At 49.3% G+C, this 20,302-nt stretch overlaps 1 protein-coding gene across 1 annotated transcript; it reads right to left on the bottom strand.

The window, feature by feature from the left end:
- Nucleotides 1-8,991: 8,991 nt before the first annotated feature.
- LOC116472528 (voltage-dependent L-type calcium channel subunit alpha-1C-like) lies at nt 8,992-18,946 on the bottom strand. Its single transcript, XM_032159304.2, has 3 exons — nt 18,866-18,946; nt 17,185-17,315; nt 8,992-10,265 (listed from the first exon to the last, which is right to left on the bottom strand). The coding sequence occupies exons 1-3, from the start codon at nt 18,913-18,915 to the stop codon at nt 10,189-10,191; spliced, it is 258 nt and encodes an 85-aa protein (XP_032015195.1). The 5' UTR covers nt 18,916-18,946; the 3' UTR covers nt 8,992-10,188.
- Between the last annotated feature and the right edge of the window lie 1,356 nt (nt 18,947-20,302).

Raw genomic sequence — 20,302 nt, 5'->3', positions numbered from 1 at the left:
GGCTATTTACGGCAAGTCCAAAGCTAACATCATACACAATGGGATAAAATTGTAAGCTTTTCCTCCAAGATAGCTGCACCCCCAGGTGCATTGCAGCACTATTCACAATAGCTGAGAAATGGAATCAACCTAAGTCTACATCAGCAGATGAGTGGATAAAGGAAATGGGGCATGTATATAACAATGGAATATGATTTAGCCTTTAAAAAGAAGGAAATCCTGGCTGAATGTGGTGGCTCACGCCTGTAATCGCAGCACTTTGGGAGGCTGAGGCGGGCGGATCACCTGAGGTCAGGAGTTCGAGACCAGCCTGACCAACATGGAGAAACCCCGTCTCTACTAAAAATACAAAATTTGCCAGGCATGGTGGTGCATGCCTGTAATCCCAGCTACTCGGGGTTGAGGCAGGAGAATCGCTTGAACCTGGGGAGGCGGAGGTTGTGGTGAGCTGAGATCGTGCCATTGCACTTCAGCCTAGACAACAAGAGCGAAACTCCGTCTCAAAAAAAAAAAAAAGGACATTTGTGACATGAATGAATATGAAGGACATTCATAACATTAAGCAAATAAGCCAGAAAACACACAGAAAAGCAAAACCACACAGTGTCACTTACATGTGGAAGCTGAAAAAGTTGAACTCATAGGAACAGAGAGAAGAATGGTGGTTATCAAGGGCTGGGGGTGCTGGTTGGGGAGATGCTTGTCAGAGTTAGGCAGGAGGAAGAAGTTCCAGAGATCTGCTGTATAACATGGTGATTAGAGTTAACAACACCATGGTGCAGACAGGAAAGTTGTGGAGAGTGGGTTTGAAGTGTTCTCACCACAAAAAATGGTATGTGTGTGAGGCCGTGCACGTTACCTAACTCAGTGAGCTCATATTTGAAAAACACTACATTGTGCACCATAAATATATCCAATTTTTCTTTTTTCTTTTCTTTTCTTTTTTTTTTTTTTGAGACAGTGTCTCACTCTGTCTCCTAGGCTGGAGGGCAGTGATGCAATCTCAGCTCACAAACAAAAACCAAGTGGAGGGAATAGCATGAGCATGGAGAACCTTTTCACTGCAGGGCCAGCTGTTGGGGCCACCTTCTGGGTAGATGAGAAGGTGCTGACTCCATGGAGTGAAATCAAGGGACAGAGAAAAGCCCTCCGTATGCCCTGGAAATGCTCCCATGGCTGGAGCATCCTCCCATTTCATGGACGCTTGCTGTTACATGTTCCTGCAGAGCCTGCGATGATTGCTGCCTGGGGACTGGGATGCAGTCATTGTTTTACAAAACACATGGAAGCACTGAAGAGCCAGGTTGCGTGAACTTTGGGAAAATAGTTTATCCGGTGATTCTTGGACCCCTTTGGAGACTCAGGGCCCTTTGAGAAGCTGGTGAAAGGTACATTTGCACAGGATTTTGCCCACAATCCTAGAGTCTCAGGCCCTGTGAAACTCATCCCTAATCCCCAGGTGCAGAACTCCTCTTTGTGCTGCTGCAGTTTATGCCTTAGTAAGAAAGAATGACTAAGAACAAGGTTTAGCTGGGGTGCTGGGGAGTGCAGATTTCTGTGGGAAATAGGGATGTGAGAAGGGGCTCTGAGGAAAGAAGAGGCGCAGAGAAAGAGAGCAGTGTGACCCAGGAGACCTCTGTGTGACCTTGACACACTGGCTCAAGGTCTAGGCTGGTCAGAATACATGTGTCCTGAGTGGCCCTGCCCCCTTTGTCAAAGGCCACTGTGCGTGGGGAGAACTTTCTGGGGCATCTGCATAGGACATGCCCTGTGTGTTGGATGGACAAGCAAGCTACGTTTCTCAGCAGTAACCACAAAAGACAATGGGGAGACAAATCATGGGGCAGTCATGCATCCTGGCATGACTTGGCCATTTCCTAGAGGGTGACCCTGAGACCCAGGGCACTCTCTAAGAACTCTCACCGCCTTAACTCAGTGATGAGCTGTCTTTGCTGTGCACCTCACAAAGTGAGGTGCTCTTACACCTCTGTCCTCACAGCAGCCCTGAAAGGAGCATGCACAGGAGGCAGTGTGGCCAGGCTGCCTGTGTAGACCACTGGTGTTCAAGTGGTATTTACCGGGGTGAGGCCTTGAGCCGATCCCTCACCTTTCCCGAGCCTCCTCCTTCTCATCTGTAAAATGGTAACAGCGCCGGCCTCACAAGGGTGGGACGAGGCTGAGTCAGGAGGATGGCCATGAAAGCACAATGAGGAGCTGCATCCGTTTTCTCTTGACGTGTCACAAGTTACCAAAATATGTGCTCTTCATGACTGTGGGACCGAATTCCCTGTTTTCCAGCTGGATGTCAGCCAGGGGCAACTCTCACCTCAAGGAGGCCACCCATGTTCCTTACCCTGAGGCACCCTCCAGCTTCGGAGCCAGCAATGCTTCCTCATTGGATCCCTCTTGCCCTTGAGTCTCTCTGCCTTCCCTTCCTCTGACATCTAGGCCCAGATGTAGAACGGCTCATGTGGTTAGGTCAAGCCCACAGGGGTCATCCCCCTATATAAATGTCAACTGCAAAATCCCTTCCCATCAACACCGAGATGACTGCGTGACTGAGTAACTGACAGAAGATGTGTGTACACCAGGGCCCTGGAATTTTGGGAGCCATCTCAGAATTCTGCCTCTGTTAGGCCGATGTTATAGGATTTTTATTTGCATTTTAAAATCATATTCCATTTTTTAATATATGCCCCAATTTCTTTATCTATTTGTCTGTTGATGGATGCTTAGAATGACCCGTTTCTTTCAGGTCACCCAACACTTGCAGTGTTGGATTCCCTTAAGGTTTTCTTGGAGTAGTGAGGTTCTTTGAAAATAAGTGCAGCGTCTTGGGTGAGGGGAACGGTCCAGTCCTGGTTGTGTTGAGTGACGGGAGAGCTGCACCCTGGTCCTGCCGGGAAGGCTCGAGAGGGCCATGTGAAATCATAAGGGCTTGGACCAACCTCAAAGGCATGAGGAAAGAGTACTTCCCTTGAGGCTGTGGAAAGGGCTGGGACGACCTGTCCTGACTCTGTCCTTGTGCACACGGTGCATTTGCCAGCTGGCCGAGACTCTGGCTCTCAGTGGCTGTGGAGGTGTCAACTTGGAGTCCCAGTTGGGGAATATCACAGGCATGCTGTTCCTCGGGTGAGTGCTGTGGACTGGAGGCATCCTGTCCTTGCTGTCTCTCTCTTCTTTGGTGGTGATGCCTTCCCCAGACCAGGTCACCACCTCCAGACGGTACAGGGGTCTTTGACATGGTGACCTTTGCTGCACACACTGCAGGCTTCTCTGAAACAGGCAAATGCCTGGATTCTGGGCACAGAGTGGGACGTTTTCCATGAGGTAACTTGGATACATCCTGTGTGCTTTCTGGGGTGACAAGCCTTTGTGGCTCCCCCTGAACTCTAGGGAAAAGGCAGAAGGTTCAAGGCCCTCCTTCAGCCCATGGGAGGTGCCAGGTCTTCTGTGTTGTGGAGTAGGCAGAGGACAATTGAACATTTTGCAAAAGGATGATGCCTTCCTTATATTTAATTGGCTGGCCTCTGTCTTGTTCCCTCTAGGGCTGGGAGTGGAGTCCTGGGCTCCACTTTTCTGTTCTTCTTACAGCCTGGTGCATGCACTGCATTGCTTCATGCCTCAGTTTCCTCCTCCACATGTAGGGTCCCGGTTTCCATCCTCCCGGGCCTGATGGCCTTGGTCTCCCTACAGATAAGTGGCAAATCCTACTCAGATTATTACTCCATGCTGCACCACAGCTTAGCTCTGAGGGCTTTCAACATACTGAGTAAGTTCATATGTTTTCCTAGCCGTGTGTATGTGTGTGTGCATATGTGTGTGCACATGTGTGCATGTGTGTGTGCCCACGTGTGAACTCAGGACTCCTTTGGTCTCTCCCTGGGCTGGAGTTGGGGCCTAGGTTCCTATGGGAAGGTGGGGGTTCCATTCTCCGAGACAAGATTCAAAGTAATTAATGAGAACTTTGCCTGAAATTGAGTGAATCAGAAAGGGCATAGCCATGGCCCCACCCCCCCCATCGTTCCCACTGCCTCACCTGGGGCCGACTCCCCTTTCTCCTGACATGATCCCCATTTCAGAAAGGTGCTCATGGCAGGACAGCACTGATGGGCACTGTGCGCTGCCTGTGGGCAGGTATGTGGGGCAGGAGGGGCACCTGGCACATGCTCAGCACATGGCAAATGCTGGGTGGACCTGGTTCTCCTTCTTTTTCTTTCATGCAAGTCATGGTCAATGGTTTGCTGTGAGCATGATTTAAGCCTGGGCATTACCTGCCATTTAAACATACCCCTGACTGCCCTGTATCCACACTCTTCTGATAGCCAAGTTATATGGCGGCGATCAGCTGGTGATTTTGCTGCAAAACATCATCAAACCCGAGGAGCCTGCCAAGGCAGTGACAGCCCTGCGAGTCTTCAGGGATTCGTCCTGTAGAGGGAGTGGGAATGGGGCACGGTCCTGGAGTTCTAGGACTTGATCGTTCCTGGGAAATCTCCTTTCTCTGGAGACAATCTGGTATAGTAGAAGCACGATTTTAAATGCAGTCATCTCAGTGGGTTCGGATCTTGGCTGTGCTTCTCACTAGCTATGTGGCCTGGGGCAAATGACTTGTATTCTGTGCCTCTATTTCCTCATTTGAAAAACAGAGGTAAAAATAATTGTTTCCTTTAGGGATTTTTAGTGAGGGTGGAGTGAATAAATGTGAGGTGTTGAGAACAGGGCCTACTCTGCAGCTGGTTTTACAGTGGTTTATCTGTGATTACTGCCTGGAAGAGCAGGCTTCACCTCCAATCAGGTGTGGATGTTAAGCTTTCGCTGTGTGCTAAGCACTGTGGCAGGCATGGAGAATACACATAGAGAAGATAGCCCCTGCCCTCAGCGAGCTCACTGTAGGGTAGGGAGGGTGAGGCTGTCCACACAGCGACAGTGCGGGACAACGTGCACTGGGCTGCTTAGACGGGAGCGGCGATGCCGACAGGAAGGCAAGCAGGGGGAGGTCAGGGGAGCTGGGGTGGGCTTTACAGAGGGGACGGGCCAAAAGCGGAGAGAAGACTGTGACCATGGGTCAGGACAAGGAGGCCACAGGGGAGAGGAGCAACAGCCGAGTTTGGAAAGGTTGAGATGGACAGTGGAGAGGACAGCTTGGCTGGAGAGGCGGATTTGTGGGGCAGTCATGGAGACTGGTGAGGGGTGGGGCTCAAATGCCCTCCTGTGGAAAGTACCGGCCAGGCTGGTGGGTTTCAGTGTGGTTGGAGGCGCAGGGATGGCTGAGATGCCTGTGGAGACTCCACCTGGCCTTTGATGGCCAGGACTGTACCTGGCGTTCCTCCCGCCCGGCTGTCATCTGATGTCTCCCCAGGCAGCAGAGGCGGGGACGAGGCTGACCTCCAGCTGCAGGCCTGTGTTTTCTCTAGTGCCCCAGAGGGAGACCTTGAAGAAGGAGGTGATGAGTTCAGTGGTTCTGCTGATACAGAAAGATCAGAGACCTGTGAGCGTAGAGGCCGCATGTTTGTGCTGGGAGGGCAACTGCTTTCTTGAGGCCCTGATGTCGTGTAAATGGAGAGAGGAGGGAGATGGGGAATGAGTAGGAAGGCACCCTCACCAAGCCACTTCAGGCTCAGACCCCTGCCCTTCAGTTCCATTTGGGTTCTTTAAAACCAGAGAGGAGTTTGAGAAGTGGAGAGGTGGTGCCTAAATGCCCCCTTCTGAGCCTGTTCTGTGGGCAACACTGTTGTGTTCTCAGGGGTGACACAGAGCTCCAAATGACACTGACTCGGGCGCCAAGAACCCACAGGTTGCTTGGGAGGAGAAGGCCTTGGGCTTCATGGCTGGAGTGGGACCTGAGAAGCTGTGTTTTTAACAAGCTCTGCAGTCAGGGGTGCAAGCAGCAGAGACTCCCAGCTCTGGATGGTGTAGAACAGTGCATTGGGATGGCTGCAGCAGGGCATGCTGGTTTGGAGTATTAAATGGAGAACAATGCCTCAGCCTGAAAAACAAGGGCCCGATTTCCAGAAGGGTCACAGGAGGCTCTTGAGGGCTGGGCCCTCAGGACTCGCCAGGTCGGTTCCTGGCTTTCCCTACAAAGGCCAAAACACGAGACCTTTCCTTTACTTGGATTCCCCTCCACCAACACTCCTGCCAATTTCAGTATCTGCGGGCACATGAAGCGTGGGAAGTAAGTGCTTGGAGTTCTCCAGGAGGATGACGGGGCTGGAGTGGGTTGGAACTTCAGAGCAGAGGACAGAAGTGGGCAGGTCCAGTCACTGGTGGTCTGTCACAGCCACAGCGCCCACTGAAGAGTCACAGTGGACTTGGAATCAGGAGGCCCGAGGTCCTTGAAGACCTCCCTGACCCACTGTGGTCCACTGTGTGCTCACCTGGAACAAGAGGCCATCCTGCAGCCCCTTCCTGTCACGCATGTGCTGGTCTGTGACCCACAGGTGCACATGGCCCTGCTGAGCTTCATCGAGACGCCGGGGCAGCACAGCCACTTGACTCTGCCCCAGGGGAACATCATCATCCACCACCTTGTTGAGCTCAGCCAGCCAGAGCCCTCAGTGAGCAGGACCTGCTGCAAGTGAGGGGACCGAGGGTGGAGTGAGCCAGGGGCAGGGGTCAGAGAAGGGCAGGGGTGGGAGCAGAGACACAGAATAGGGGCCTGGCTGGCCTGACAGGGAGGTGCTTTGGCATCCACGCCCCGATCAGTGGGCCGGGGGAGGCCTCTACCTGGGAGATTCAGTTGGCATTCGTTCCAGGTCTTGATCCTTTCTTTTCTTTCTCCACAATGAAGAAGAATGCCCAGCAGACGTGTGCCGAGATTCTACAAATGGTACACACAGTTAGGGCCAAAGAGTCCTCTCCATTTCCTCCTCCCCTGGCTCCCAAGATCACTATTTTGCCCCCTTGGACTGCCTTCTTCCTCCCTCCCTCCATCTAGCCCCTTGTAGTGTCTCTTCCTCCCCTTCTGATCTCCATCTGTTTCTGCTCAAAGGCCTGAGGCTCCTCTGAGACGTGACTCAGTGGAGCAAAAGACGGGCATTGAAGGTGACTCTGGCGACCTGAGTTTGAGTCCCTCGGCCAGTTTCTAGCTGTGGACCATGAGTCCCTCGGTCAGTTTCTAGCTGTGGACCATGAGTCCCTTGGTCAGTTTCTAGCTGTGGACCATGAGTACACTGCTCTCTGGGCTGCACTTGCCCCTTCTGTAGGAGGACTGTGAATTCCCCTCCTCCTGGAGGTACAGCTGCTCTCCCTCCAAGCAAGCCCTGTCTCCTGACCTTTAACATTTCCTCTCCTCTGGAATGTTCCCCAGCGAAGCCGATGACAAGTCGCACAATTTCAAGTTTTAAGAAGCCCCTCTGTTTAAGCACGTCCTTCCTAGTGTGATTTTCTTTTCTTTCTTTCTTTATTTTATTATACTTTAAGTTCTGGGGTACATGTGCAGAATGTGCAGGTTTGTTACATAGGTATACACGTGCCATGGTGGTTTGCTGCACCCGTCAACTCGTCATCTACATTAGATATTTCTCCTAATGCTATCCCTCCGCTAGCCCCCCACTCCCCGACAGGCCCTGGTGTGTGATGTTCCCCTCCCTGTGTCCATGTGTTCTCATTGCTCAACTGCCACTTATGAGTGAGAACATGCAGTGTTTGGTTTTCTGTTCTTGTATTAGTTTGCAGAGAATGATAGTTTCCAGCTTCATCCATGTCCCTGCAAAGGACATGAACTCATCCTTTTTTATGGCTGCATAGTATTCCATGGTGTATATGTGCCATATTTTCTTTATCCAGCCTATAGTGATTTTCATAAGGACCTTGGTTACCTTTTAGCAATAAGAGGTAAGAGAGGAAAGAGCGAGAGAGGGAGAGTCAGAGATGGAGTCAGAGACACTATGAGCACATGGGAAGAGCGGGCTGTGTGTGCAGGCCTCTACTGCCCCTCCAGGAAAGGGATCCAAGGTTGTGGGATTGGAGAACTCATGACGGGGACTGATTTGGGCTTGGAGTTGAGGTCCTTGCGTGTCGCCTGCCAGGTGTCCCTGCCGGTACTCATAAACCTTCTATGCCAACCAAGCAACATCTCGGCCTTCATGGTCCTCAGCAAGGCAGCCAGGAAGGTGGCTCTGCAGGCCCACTCCCTGGGGCTGCACCCTTACCTCAGCAGCTTCCATGGCAGGCGTGAGTACAAGGCTGGGTGGTCTACGGGGACGGGCAGCCAGGAAGGCTCCAGCTGCTGCAGGCATGGAGGGCAGTGGGGGCAGGCTGAGGCCCTGCAAGGGTGTGAGATGGGGAGAGGGAACAGCTCTGCAGTGGGGATGAGGCCACAGATTGAGCCAGGGCCGGGATGGGAAGGGGAAGGTCAAAGGTCGGGGAGCAGCCTGAGGCAATTAGCCCCTGGCAGTGGAGAAAAGGAGCCTCTTCTGGAAGGGAACCACCTTAGAACCAGTTCCTTGTCACCTTTAGTCCTCTTTTCACAACACCGGCATCCAGGTGGAAAAGCATTCTTGTTAATTACAAACTCACGGCTGCGCTGACAGTCCTGCTCCTTTGTCCTCTTTTTGCCCCGGCTCTGAGCCTGGCTCTATACTCGTCCCATCCCTGACCTCTAAACCCAGTGAGGCTAGAGAAGGGGTGAGGGTGTCTGTTCAGCACTTCCTCGGTGGTGTGGTCACTGTTGTTAAAGCTGAAGATGCAGTGGTTGTCTTTTTTTTTTTTTTTTATAGCCACTTTATTTGTAGTAGCCCAAACTGGAATAAACCAAATGTCTATCAAGAGGTGAACAGGTGAAATGTTCTGTTATATCTGTGCAACACAGTGAACAATATAAGGAAATGAGCAACATACTGAGAAATATAAATGAATTAATTATACACAGCAACATTGATGAATCTCAAAATAATGATGCTCTGTAGAAAAATAAGACAAAAAAGAGTACATGTTTCATAATTAGATTTCTATAAAATTCTGGAAATGACAATCAATAAAGTTCTAAATTTTATTTTAATTTTACAACTAAATTCTGTAGTGCATAATGAAAGACTGAATGCTGTTTTCATAACTTTATGAACATAGCAAGAATGTAGTCCCCTATCACTTCTATTCTGAAGGTCCCAGGCATTAGAATAAAGCAAGAAAAAGGAATAAAAGCATAATAATTTGGAACGGAAAAAATAAATATTTCTCTACCTGCAGGTAACTTGAGTGTTTACATAGCTAATACTAATGAATATACAAAATCTATTGATTTAGCATTTGTAATATAGAAGTTAATGATTAAAAATTTATTTATATATCTATAAGCACGAGGTGAGTGGAACATGCAGTGGTGGTCTTTAGGCTGAGTGGAGATGTCACAAGGCCTCAGCATGGACACTGATGCTTATTTCCTCTTTGCCTTTGCTCCTGCTCTGAAGAACTGATGGGCGGTGCCGGTGGGGGCTGGAGGTGGGCTCCCGGGAGCTCACTCTTACTGTGTCCTCTTCTGTTGCCCTCTCTTTAACTCACCCTCCAAGGTCATCTCCCCACAAAGACTCCTGATCCACCTTGTGGATAGTGGTGCTGAGATGGACATGGTGTCATCCATCCAATCAGCTCGCAGTAGCCCAGGGCCATTCCATTCCAGGCCTGATGCCAGATACGGAGTGAGGAGGGAGGGCCGAGGGTCACGGGGTCCTGGGAAGATGCGCCGCAGGCCGACGGGCTTGGAGTGGGGGCCCTGGGCACATAGTGGTAGGACTGGAAAGGGGGAGGGAGAGGACATGGGGAGGGCCTACCTATCTCCTCTGTATGGCCTTGTTGTGAGCTTCTCTCTGTTGACCTGGGACAAGTCTCCTTGCCTTTCTGGACCTCCTTTTCTCAGCAAGTATGTTTCGAGTTTCTTAATTTTCCCAGTGCTGTGACAGACATAAAGAACACGTGGAGAGACAGGATATACACCTGCCTTTGAGGGGTTCACAGTGCTAGTGAGGGAGACAAACCTGGGAGTAACCTCACCACTCATAGTTAAAGGTGACAGACGTACTAACAAGTGCAATGGGATCTTAGCAGAGCAATAGATAACTTGGCCTCCAGGAGTCACGGAGGGCGTCACAGAGGAGGTAGCATCTGAGGGCATTTTGGGGACCTTGTTCAGCAGGTGGAAAAGAATGGGAGGGCTCAGCTTCGGCTCTACCATGCTATGGGTTTGTTCTAATTTTCTTCTTTGCCTTCATTCTTCTCTGCCTCCCATTTGCTTCTCTGGCTGTTCAGTTGTTCTGCCTGAAGCCCTGCAGAGAAAAGGCATTTGAAAAAAACACCCAAAGCTGTTATATGCTCCGCATCCCATCGCTTCCCTGCACCCCGTCATCAACTCGAATGTGGGCCAGCTGTGCATGTGGGAGGTTCCCAAGATGTTGCAGATCCTGGATGGTGAGGGCTTGTTTGAAAGGGAGGAGAAGTGGGGCTGGGCTGTGGGGCTGACTGTGGAAGGGATGGAGTTCTGAGCTGAGGGATGGTCCTTCCTCTGGGTGAGGAGGGGAGAAGCCTCCCTGTCCCTCTGGAACATCATCTGGGTGGATCTGCTCATGTGGGCCACACTCCATGCTGGGCAGACATGCAGTCCAGAGTCCTGTGGCTCCCGTCTCTTCTTGCGGGTGGAGGACCCTGGAAGAGTGTGGCCCCCGCCTATCCCTTGGCCTCTGGCATCCCTCTCTATAATATGAAGCCCCCTGTCCTCAGTGGCATTCCTGGATCTCTGGTCACACCTCTGTCTCATCCCAGATCTTAGGAAGTTCCTGCCGCTCTCGGAGCTGGGTGGTAGAACAGAGCTCCTTCTCTCCTGCTCCTGGAGTGTGCTCTGCCTGCCCCCGTCAGAGGTGATGCAGAAGGGGGTGTCCAGACCCACAGAGGGAGAGGCCGGTGTGGTAATGCGCTCTTTGAAGGCTGTCAACTGTTATTGTTTTTGAGAGGGTGAGAGGCTGCAGGCTTGGAAGTTTTATGTAAGGCCCTCTTGTCGTCTCTAAGAAAAATAAAAAGGAAGACCTCATCAGGGGAAGGGGCTGCTAGGTGAGGCAGCCTCTCCTCCACCCAGGAGATTATCATTCTTCCGTGGGGCACTCCTTGATGAACACTGTCCCCCTGGAATTTTCTGGCCCAAAGGTGGACACTGACTCCCTCTCTTTATTTATTTCATTGTTATTATTATTTCTGAGATGGAGTCTTGCTCTGTTGCCCAGGCTAGAGTGCAGTGGCGCGATCTTGGCTCACTGCAACTTTCGCCTCCTGGGTTCGAGTGATACTCCTGCCTCAGCCTCCTGAGTAGCTGGGACTACAGGCATGCGCCGCCATGCCCAGCTAATTTTTTGTGTTTTTAGTAGAGATGGGGTTTCACCATGTTGGCCAGGATGGTCTTGATCTCCTGACCTTGTGATCCTCCCACCTTGGCCTCCCAAAGTGCTGGGATTACAGGTGCGATTACAGGTGCTGGGATTACAAGGGAGCACCGTGCCTGGCTGACTCGCTCCCTTTATAGCTGTCATATAGCTGAATCCAGGCTGGAAGGTGCAGGCATGACTTTCCTCAAGGCCCATGGATGAGCCACTGCAGGGAACCCAGGGGTAGGAGACTGAATCCCTTTCCTGCAGGGCCACCAGGGTTTCCTGGAGGGAGGGCAGGGATTTCCTGTCTTCATCTGCATTCTTCTGTTTTCCTCCTAGGAACTCCTTCCTGCGGTCTGAGTATTCCTTTATCTTGACTGGTTGTTCTCATTTGACTGATGCCATAGCTGCTTGGATTTCTTCGAGGATATTAAGAATTTTTTGAAACAGAATGTTCTACTATTTATGAAAGAGTTTGGTTTCTTCGGGGACTGTTGGCTTCGTGTGGTTCTGGTGGTGGTAGGCGGGCGTTTGACAGGGCTTCCTCGTATTTGGGGCAGCCTGGGAATCCCGGCTGCCCAGCAAGGTTGGCTTTAGTCTGGAGCTGGGTTTCTTTTGAGGATGTCGTTCTACGGAGTGCGGCCTTTCCTTTTCTTTCACGCTTCTTGCCACTTTTCAGGCCCACAACTATCTTGTAGGAGACCTTCCAGGCATATCGCCTACTTTCTTGATAAGGTTTTGGTTTAAAGGCAAATGCTCACTTTTTCTGGGGAGGTTCACATTATTCATGAAAGGGCAAGTGGGAGAAATGCCCTGTCCTGGCGTTTGTGATTGCCCTCCAGATGGCCAGGCCAGCCCTCTTTCTTCCCTGGTGCCAGCGACCTCCTAGTCATTGCTACTGACCCAAACAGCACGCACCAGGAGCAGAGCTCCAGAATGAGCACAGCCTAGGGTGTGGGGAATGCAGGGCTGGGGGAATCTGTGTCAGGGAAGTCCCAGCCCAGTAGGATGAGCTATATCCCAGGCAGACATTTGTGCTCTTGTGCAAAAAACAGAGGACTCCATTCAAGTTCAGAGCGGGAAGGCAGCACTTGGAAATGTAAGGGACAAGTTGCGGGGCAGAATTTAGCAGGGAAGCCTTCCTGGGGGAGAGAGAGAGCCCAGCAGAAGGGAGGAGGGAGGGGCAGTATTGGAGCAATACTCTGAGTCCCTCTTTCCTCCTCAGTCACTGTTCAGGAAGTCCCCGTGGTCTCTCTGCAGGCTCGTGGGAGCTTCCAGAACTGAGACACACCGATCCAGGCCTGCTTGGAGGTCAGTGGGATAAGACCCTTGAAAGTTGGTGTGTGGGTTGCTAGGGTTCTCATAATAACACGCCACAGCTGGCTGGCTTTAAATATCAGGTGTTTATTGTCTCAGTTCTGAAGGCTAGAAGTGCAAAGTCAAGGTGTTGTCAGGGTGAGTCCTACTGGAGCCTCTGAGGCAGATCAGCTCCATGGCTCTCTCCTGGCTTCTGCTGGTTCCTGGCACCCTCTGTTCTGGGCCTTGTAGACGCATCACTCAAAGCTCTGCCTCTATTTTCACAGGGCACATTCTCGTGTGTGTGTGTGTGTGTGAGATGTGTGTGATGTGTGTGTGTGTTCTCTTCTTAATAAGGACAGCAGTTATTGGACTAGGTAGGGCCCACTCTAATCCGCTGTGAGCTCCCCTTACCTTGATCTCATCTACAAAGACCCTCTTTCAAACAAGGTCATCTTCTGGGTTTTAGATCGACTGAATTTTGTCAGCCCGGCAGAGCTGAGAACAGAGCAGTCAAGGGCGGGAGAAGAGATCAACCCGAGGAGGAAGCTTGAACACAGAGCTTTGAGAGAAGTGTGATCAGGGTTAGGGTCTAAGCAATGCTGGTCTGCTCCCTTGGAGGAGAATTTTCCCTTCTTCCTTCTGCTCTTCAGCCAGGGCTGCGGCCACCTCCCGTCTCAGCTTCTCTCTGCTCCCTCCAAGGAATTAAAGGTTAGAAGCATGGGCTCTGCACTTCTGTACCCTGTACGTCCAGAGTCTATTTCTCCTGTTAGCTGTGTGGCCTTGGGGACTTATACCACTTCTCCCTACTCCAATTTCTCTGGGAAAATGGGAGAAGAGTAGTACCTGGTTTATGCGGCTGTTCTGCAACTGAGACAATGTTTATAAAGTACTTGGCTCAAAGGAGTGAAGTTCAGGTTCAGGCAGTTTGCCTATGTTTAAATTGGCTTGGCTGTGTTTTTAGAGATTTGGCTCACTTTATGCTAAGGTCAATGTGATGTTCTGGCCTTTTCTTGATTACCCTGTTCCCCACTTACCACATGAAGCTTCAGTTTTCTTTGCAGTTCTTTTGTTGTCAGAATTGAGATCACTCAGGGGTACAGAGAGTATTTTGTTCAGAAGTTACTGAGGTAATCATTTTCTGTGTGGATACAGCATGAAATTGATATAATGTAGATTTTAAAATTTGTGTTAAATTTTAGAATTTCTGTTCTCCTTTCTTAATAGAAGATATCGGTGATGTAAAGATTTACATAATTAAAAAGTTACAACTACAGTTGAACTCAGAGTAGTCTTGCTCCTATCTGGATCCTCTTAACCTGTTCCTCAGTCACCCCTAGGGAGAACCGTGTTCATTGGCTTCTGATTTGTCCTTGCCATTGTTATTGTGGAATGAAGCAAATATGTGTTTCTGGTACATTCTGATTTCCCTTTTTTTCTCACACAGTAGGTAGTGCAGTCTCTCCAAGTGCTCTGAATCTTGCTTTTATCACTTATGCACACCAGGTGGCAAATATATTCCTTACTTTTTATTGTTGCATACATTGTGTGGACGGACTATAGTTTATTTGATCAGTCCCCTATGGATGGGCATTGGGCTGACGCTAATCAATCATCATGTTGCTGCTATCTGCTAGTTCTCTTCTTAACTTTTTTTTGGATATAGTTGTGGATTCACAGGTAGTTGCAAAAGTAGTAGAGAGAAAACCAGGGCATTGGCATTGGTTGACTATTGTTAAGACTACAGACTTTGTTAGACTATGGACCTTATGCAGCTTTCAGTGTCTATATGCAGTGTGTGTGTGTGTGTGTGTGTGTGTGTGTGTGTGTGTTCTTCGCAAGGTGATCTCGTGTCGTATCTTGTAACCATCTCCATCCCTGCCATTGCCATAGAACTGTTTGATCACTGAGTGGAACTCACCTCCCTTGTGATTCTCCTTTTCAGTCACATCCCCACACATTGCCCCTGTGTCTCTGGCAGCCACAAATCCGTTCTCTGTTCTCCATCTCTAGTTTTGTCATATGGAGGATGTTATGTACATGGAACCGTGTAGTGTGTAACCTTCTGTAAGCCTGGCCTTTTTCACCAAGCTTCCTGCTCTTATGATCCTCCACGCTGTTGCCTGTATCAGTAGTTTATTTCTTTTTACTCCTGGATGGTATTCTCTTGTATGGATATCCTAGAGTTTGTTGACTCCTTCACCATTGAAAGATATTTGGGTGGTTTCCACTGTGAGGCTATCCTGAATAAAGCTCTTAGGAACATGCATGTACAGGTTTTTGTGAACCTGAATTTTCATTCTTTGGGGTAAATGCCAAAGAGTACAATTACTGAGTCACATGGGAAGTACATGTTTGGTTTTTTTTTTTTGAGAGGGAGTCTTGCTCTGTCACCCAGGCTGGAGTGCAGTGGCGTGATCTCAGCTTACTGCAAGCTCCACCTCCCGGGTTCACGCCATTCTCCTGCCTCAGCCTCTGGAGTAGCTGGGACTACAGGCGCCCACCGCCACGCCCGGCTAATTTTTTGTATTTTTAGTAAAGACGGGGTTTCACCGTGGTCTCAATCTCCTGACCTCGTGATCTGCCCGCCTCGGCCTGCCAAAGTGCTGGGATTACAGGTGTGAGCCACCGCGCCCGGCCCATGTTTGGTTTTTTAAGAAACTGCCAAATTCTTCTCTAAAGTGGCTGTACCAGTTTTCAGTCACACCAGCGATGTATGAGATGTTCAGTTTTCTTGCACTCCTGCTAGCACTTGGCTGTTTTTTTTTTTTTTTATCTTATCCAATCTAACAGGCATAGTGATAGCTCATTGTGGTTTTATTTTGCATTTCTCTTAATGGCCAATGGTGCCGACCATATTTACATGTGCACATTTTCTGTTCAGCTACTGTGTTTGGTGAAATGTCTGTCCATGTCTTTTGTCTGATTTCTCATGGGATTTTTTTTTAAATGTGTTGAGTTTTGAGAGTTCTTCATAGATTCCAGATACAAGTCCTTTGTCAGATATGTGGTTGTGGTTATTTTCAGTCGGTCTGTAGTGTGTCTTTTCATCCTCTTAATATGATCCTTCACAGAGCAAAAGGCCTACATTTTCATGAAGTTCACTTTGTCAGTTTTTATTTCTATGAATTGTTATTTTGGTGTCATCTCTAAGAACTAGGTATTAACTATTTCCATGTTTTTCCTTATTCACTAGAGTCTTCTTTCTACATTAGGGGAAAAGGAGGTGCCTCTGCTACTCTTCCTACCCAAAGCACTGGACCCCGAGAAGCTGCATGCTGTGCTGGCCTGGCTGCCCCCAAGCGGGGGGCCTGGTACCCCCTCCCACCACCTCCAGCTACACTTTCCTTTCTTTTCTTTCTTTTTTTTTTTTTTTTGAGATGGAGTCTCGCTCTGTCACCCAGGCTGGAGTGCAGTGGCGCAATCTCGGCTCACTGCAAGCTCCGCCTCCCGGGTTCACGCCATTCTCCTGCCTCAGCCTCTCCGAGTAGCTGGGACTACAGGCGCCCGCCACTACGCCTGGCTAATTTTTTTGTATTTTTAGTAGAGACGGGGTTTCACCGTGGTCTCAATCTCCTGACCTCGTGATCTGCCCGCCTCGGCCTCCCAAAGTGCTGGGATTACAAGCGTGAGCCACCGCACCCCGCCTACACTTTCCTTTCTTAAAAAACCTAAAAGGCTAGTCCTTCTTCACTCTAAAGTTCTTTCAGGAATGCTTCTGAAACAGTGTCTCAATCTTCTGTGAATTCCACCCAGAGTCACAAAGACGTTTCACAAGGAGACCCCCTAGATACATACATCTTTGGCAATTTAGCAAGTGTTTCACAGCACAGCACTTATCTCTGTGGCTTTGATGTACACTGATAGTTTTTATTATGCTATGCTACGCTGTACTATTCTTTTAAGAGCCAGTCATAGCAGACCAAATGGATATCACCACATTCTAATGGATCTAGATCTGCAGCTAAAATCCTCCAAAAATTCCAGCAAGGACAAAAAAGTCTCGGGCCTAGATTTGCCACCAGTGCCCTCTTCTGGGCAGCTTTATTATAAGTAGTGTCGTGAAACACTTGTCAATATATGTATGTTGCACTGAGTCTCACTAGAAAATATACTCATGTCTGTTGGTTATAGCTAAAAAGTTTAAGAAACTATGTTTAGAAGTTTTCCTTGTCAGGAAAGGCCAAACTAAAAAGGGCGTTTTGTGTGTGTGTGTGTGTGTGTATGTGTGTGTGTGTATGTGTATGTGTGTGTTTGTGTGTGTATGTGTGTGTGTATATGTGTGTGTATGTGTGTGTATGTGTGTGTGTGTATGTGTGTGTGTATGTGTGTGTGTATGTGTGTGTGTGTGTGTGTGTGTGCTGCGAGCTCCCATTCCTCTAAGACGATGACAGAGGCTGTGCAGATGTTTTCTATGTGATCTCCTCTTCTCCCGCAAATTATTCCCAGAGGAGGGATCTCAGGGACCTGCCTCTGCCTCTCCAGATATGTTCCCACATTTGGGTCAGCCTGGGCAGAGGGCAGAAGAGCTCACATTTCTGTGTGGAGAGCAGGCTGGGCTCACTGCAGGCCTCCCTGTCATCATTCATCTTCACTTCACAGGTCTCGTCCTGAGACGTCTCCTCCTGACCCACCATGGCTGCCTGGCTCTCCCGGGAGTGGCACCTACAATGTTCAAGATAGAGAAAAACATCAAGACCTGCTAGCCAGCCCTTCCCCCCTTCCCTCATCAAGTAAAGCATCACACACGCACATATACGTACACACAGAAACACATGCACACACAAGCACATACGCACACACAGGTGCACACGCACGTGAACATGCATGCAATTGCTGTAGGCTCATACTCTTGTGATAGCCATTGAAGCCATGGAGCCACTGAAGTGTTAAGATTAGGGTGAGGGTTCCATGTGAGAGGGCATTTGGTATAGATCCAAGGAGATCTGAGTCCTGACCCTAATTCACTTACCGTCTGGTCCAAGTCACTTAGCCCAACACATGCCTCAGTTTCCCTTTCTATGAAATTGGAGTGACATATGCTGTGCCTGACTCAGAGGCTTGTTGTGAGTCACAAATAAAGCAGCAGATGAGACGGTGCTCTGAGGGTTGAAAGAGCCAACTTTGACGGAGGGTCCTGAGTCCATAAAGGGCAGAGTGGGCCCGTGAAGAGGCTGCTCCCTGCCAACCCACAGCTGTGACAGCTGGGCCTTTGGCATTTGCTTGGCCATAGCTGAGGTGTCCCTGGCATCCTACTTTGATGCTGCCCTTGATTCTGACACTGGATCCCTGGAGTAAAGACACAGACAGGAAGCCTCACCTAGAGGGGTTTGCTCTCCTGAGCAGAGGGCACTGAGCCTGAGTCCCTGCTGAGCCTGAATCCCTTCTGAGCTCCAGACCCTCCTACACCAGGGCACGGATTTCCCTGCTGGGACAGGGTCTTCTGCTCACCGGGTTGTGTCTTCTTTAGCTCTGGACCACGAACTCTTCCTTTTCCTGTCTGAGCTCAGCTCAGTGCCTCCCTCCATCTTTATCCTCAGACCCCAGAGGGCATCAGCATTGGGAAAAGATCCCAGTTCATCCTTTCAGAACTGAGCACTAGTAAGTGCCCTGGCTCTGAGCATCTCAGGCAGGGTAGGGGCAGTTCTCTCTCAGGGAGGCCTACAGATGCCACCGGCCCCACAGTGGAAGGAAAGATGACAGGTGGGAGCTCCAGGAGGACTGGGAGGGGAGGGAGGTGGAGTGGGCTTTGGTGAGGCACGTGGGGAGGGGCTGGAGACACAGAGAAGCAGCAGGCAGGCAGCAGCACTTCTGGGGGCCACCGGGCACAGGACATGCTGGTCCATCCTCAGCACAAGCAATATTGGCACTAGATCTGCCGTTAGCCTTTAGCTGTGACACAGAGGACAAAGCCCGGGAGCTGGGACGTGGGCTATGCTCGTCTTCTTCACCAAGCTGAAGCTTGGCACCCTGTGTGTTGTTTGTACCCACTGCAGTGGGCAGAGGGAACAGATGCTTCATGAGCACTGACTGTGTGCTGGGCACTGTGCCGGGTGCTTTGCATGTATTTTGCTATGTGGAGAGACGTATCTGTGGGGACAAGGAAATCCCCTGGGGTCTCCTTCCCCAGCTCCTCTAAACATCCCTCTCCCCTTATGTCACAGAGAACAAAGCTTCACATGAAAATGCCCTTAGAGGGCGGGGATTTAACTCACCCTGAGATGCTAAAGACGGACATGGAGCCCTCTTTAAGCAGAGGCTTCATGAGGCCAGAGGGGAGAAAGGGGTGTGGGTGCTCAGCAAGTCCTCAAATTTGGCTAATTAAACCTGGAATTGATTGAGACATGTCTCAGTCGCTCTTCTTAACAAGGTCAACCGAGTCACAAGCACCAAAGTCCACCTTTTGTGCCCACTTTTAAATAACAAAGGAAATTACAACATTTTTGCACTGAATGAAAATGAAAACAAAATTTGTGAGCTCCAGCAAAAGCATCACTTGGTAGGAACTTTACAGCTCTAAGTGCTTAAATTGATGAAGAAGAAAAGTCTAAAATTAATACTCTAAATTCCCACTTTCGGAAGCCAGGAAAAGAGAAGCAAATGGAAACAAAACTAGGTAGAAGGAAGGAAGTAGTTAAGGGAGCGGTAGAAACCAATGAAATAGAAAATGCACAAAAAATAGAGAAAAATGACACCAAAAAGTGGTTCTTTGAAAATATCATAACAAGGGATAAATCTAGCCACACTGATTTAAAAAAAATATACAAATTACTGGCTTGGCGCGGTGGTTCACACCTGTAATCCTAGCACTTTGGGAGGCCGAGGCAGGTGGATCACCTGAGGTCAGGAGTTTGAGACCAGCCTGACCAACATACAGAAACCCTGTCTCTACTAAAAGTACAAAATTAACCTGGTATGGAGGCGCATGCCTGTAATCCCAGCTACTCGGGAGACTCAGGCAGGAGAATCGCTTGAACCTGGGAGGCAGAGATTGCAGTGAGCGGAGATTGTGCCATTGCACTCCAGCCTGGGCAACAAGAGCAAAAACTCTCTCTCTCTCTCTCTCTATATATATATATAGATATACATATATATATAGATAGATACATATATAGATATATATAATTTGTATATATATATATACAAATTACCAGTATCAAGAATGAAAGAGAGGACATCACGACACAGCCTATAAACATTAAAAGGTTAATTGGAAAGTGTTAGGAACTGCTTCATGCCAACAAGTTTGATAATGCAGATGAAATGGATACATTTCTTGAAAGACACTGTATTAGTTTCCATTTGCAGCTGTAATAAATTTCCACAAACACAGTGACCCCAAACTACGCAGATTTAATATCTTACAGTTTCAGAAGCCAAGAGTCTAAACTGGGCTTCCTTTGGCTGAAATCGAGGTATTGACAGCACTGTGCTCCTTCCGCAGGCTCCAGGGGAGAATCTGTTTCCATCCTTTCCCAGCATCCTCCGGCTGCCAGTATTCCTTGGCTTCTGGCTCGCAGCAGCAATCACATCACTCTGACCTCTGCTTCTCTGGTCACATCCCGTCTCTGGCTTTTTTTTTTTAAATTTTTTGCTTCCATAGGTTTTGGGGGAACAGGTGGTATTTGGTTACATGAGTAAGGTCTTTAGTG

This window comes from Hylobates moloch, unplaced genomic scaffold (genome assembly GCF_009828535.3).
Source record: "Hylobates moloch isolate HMO894 unplaced genomic scaffold, HMol_V3 SCAFFOLD_8, whole genome shotgun sequence".
NCBI classification, from domain to species: domain Eukaryota; kingdom Metazoa; phylum Chordata; class Mammalia; order Primates; family Hylobatidae; genus Hylobates; species Hylobates moloch.
The sequence above is the reverse complement of the archived record's forward strand: the minus strand, read 5'-3'. Positions and strand labels throughout refer to the sequence as shown.

Coding starts and splice junctions, on each gene's coding strand:
- LOC116472528 (XM_032159304.2), bottom strand. CDS start 18,915: ATGAAGCCTCTGCTTAAAGAGGGCTCCATGTCCGTCTTTAGCATCTCA. Junction 17,316..18,865: donor TCCGTCTTTAGCATCTCAGG/GTGAGTTAAATC, acceptor TGAACATTGTAG/GTGCCACTCCCGGGAGAGCC. Junction 10,266..17,184: donor CCTGCTCTCCACACAGAAAT/GTGAGCTCTTCT, acceptor TTTTCTCTGCAG/GGCTTCAGGCAGAACAACTG.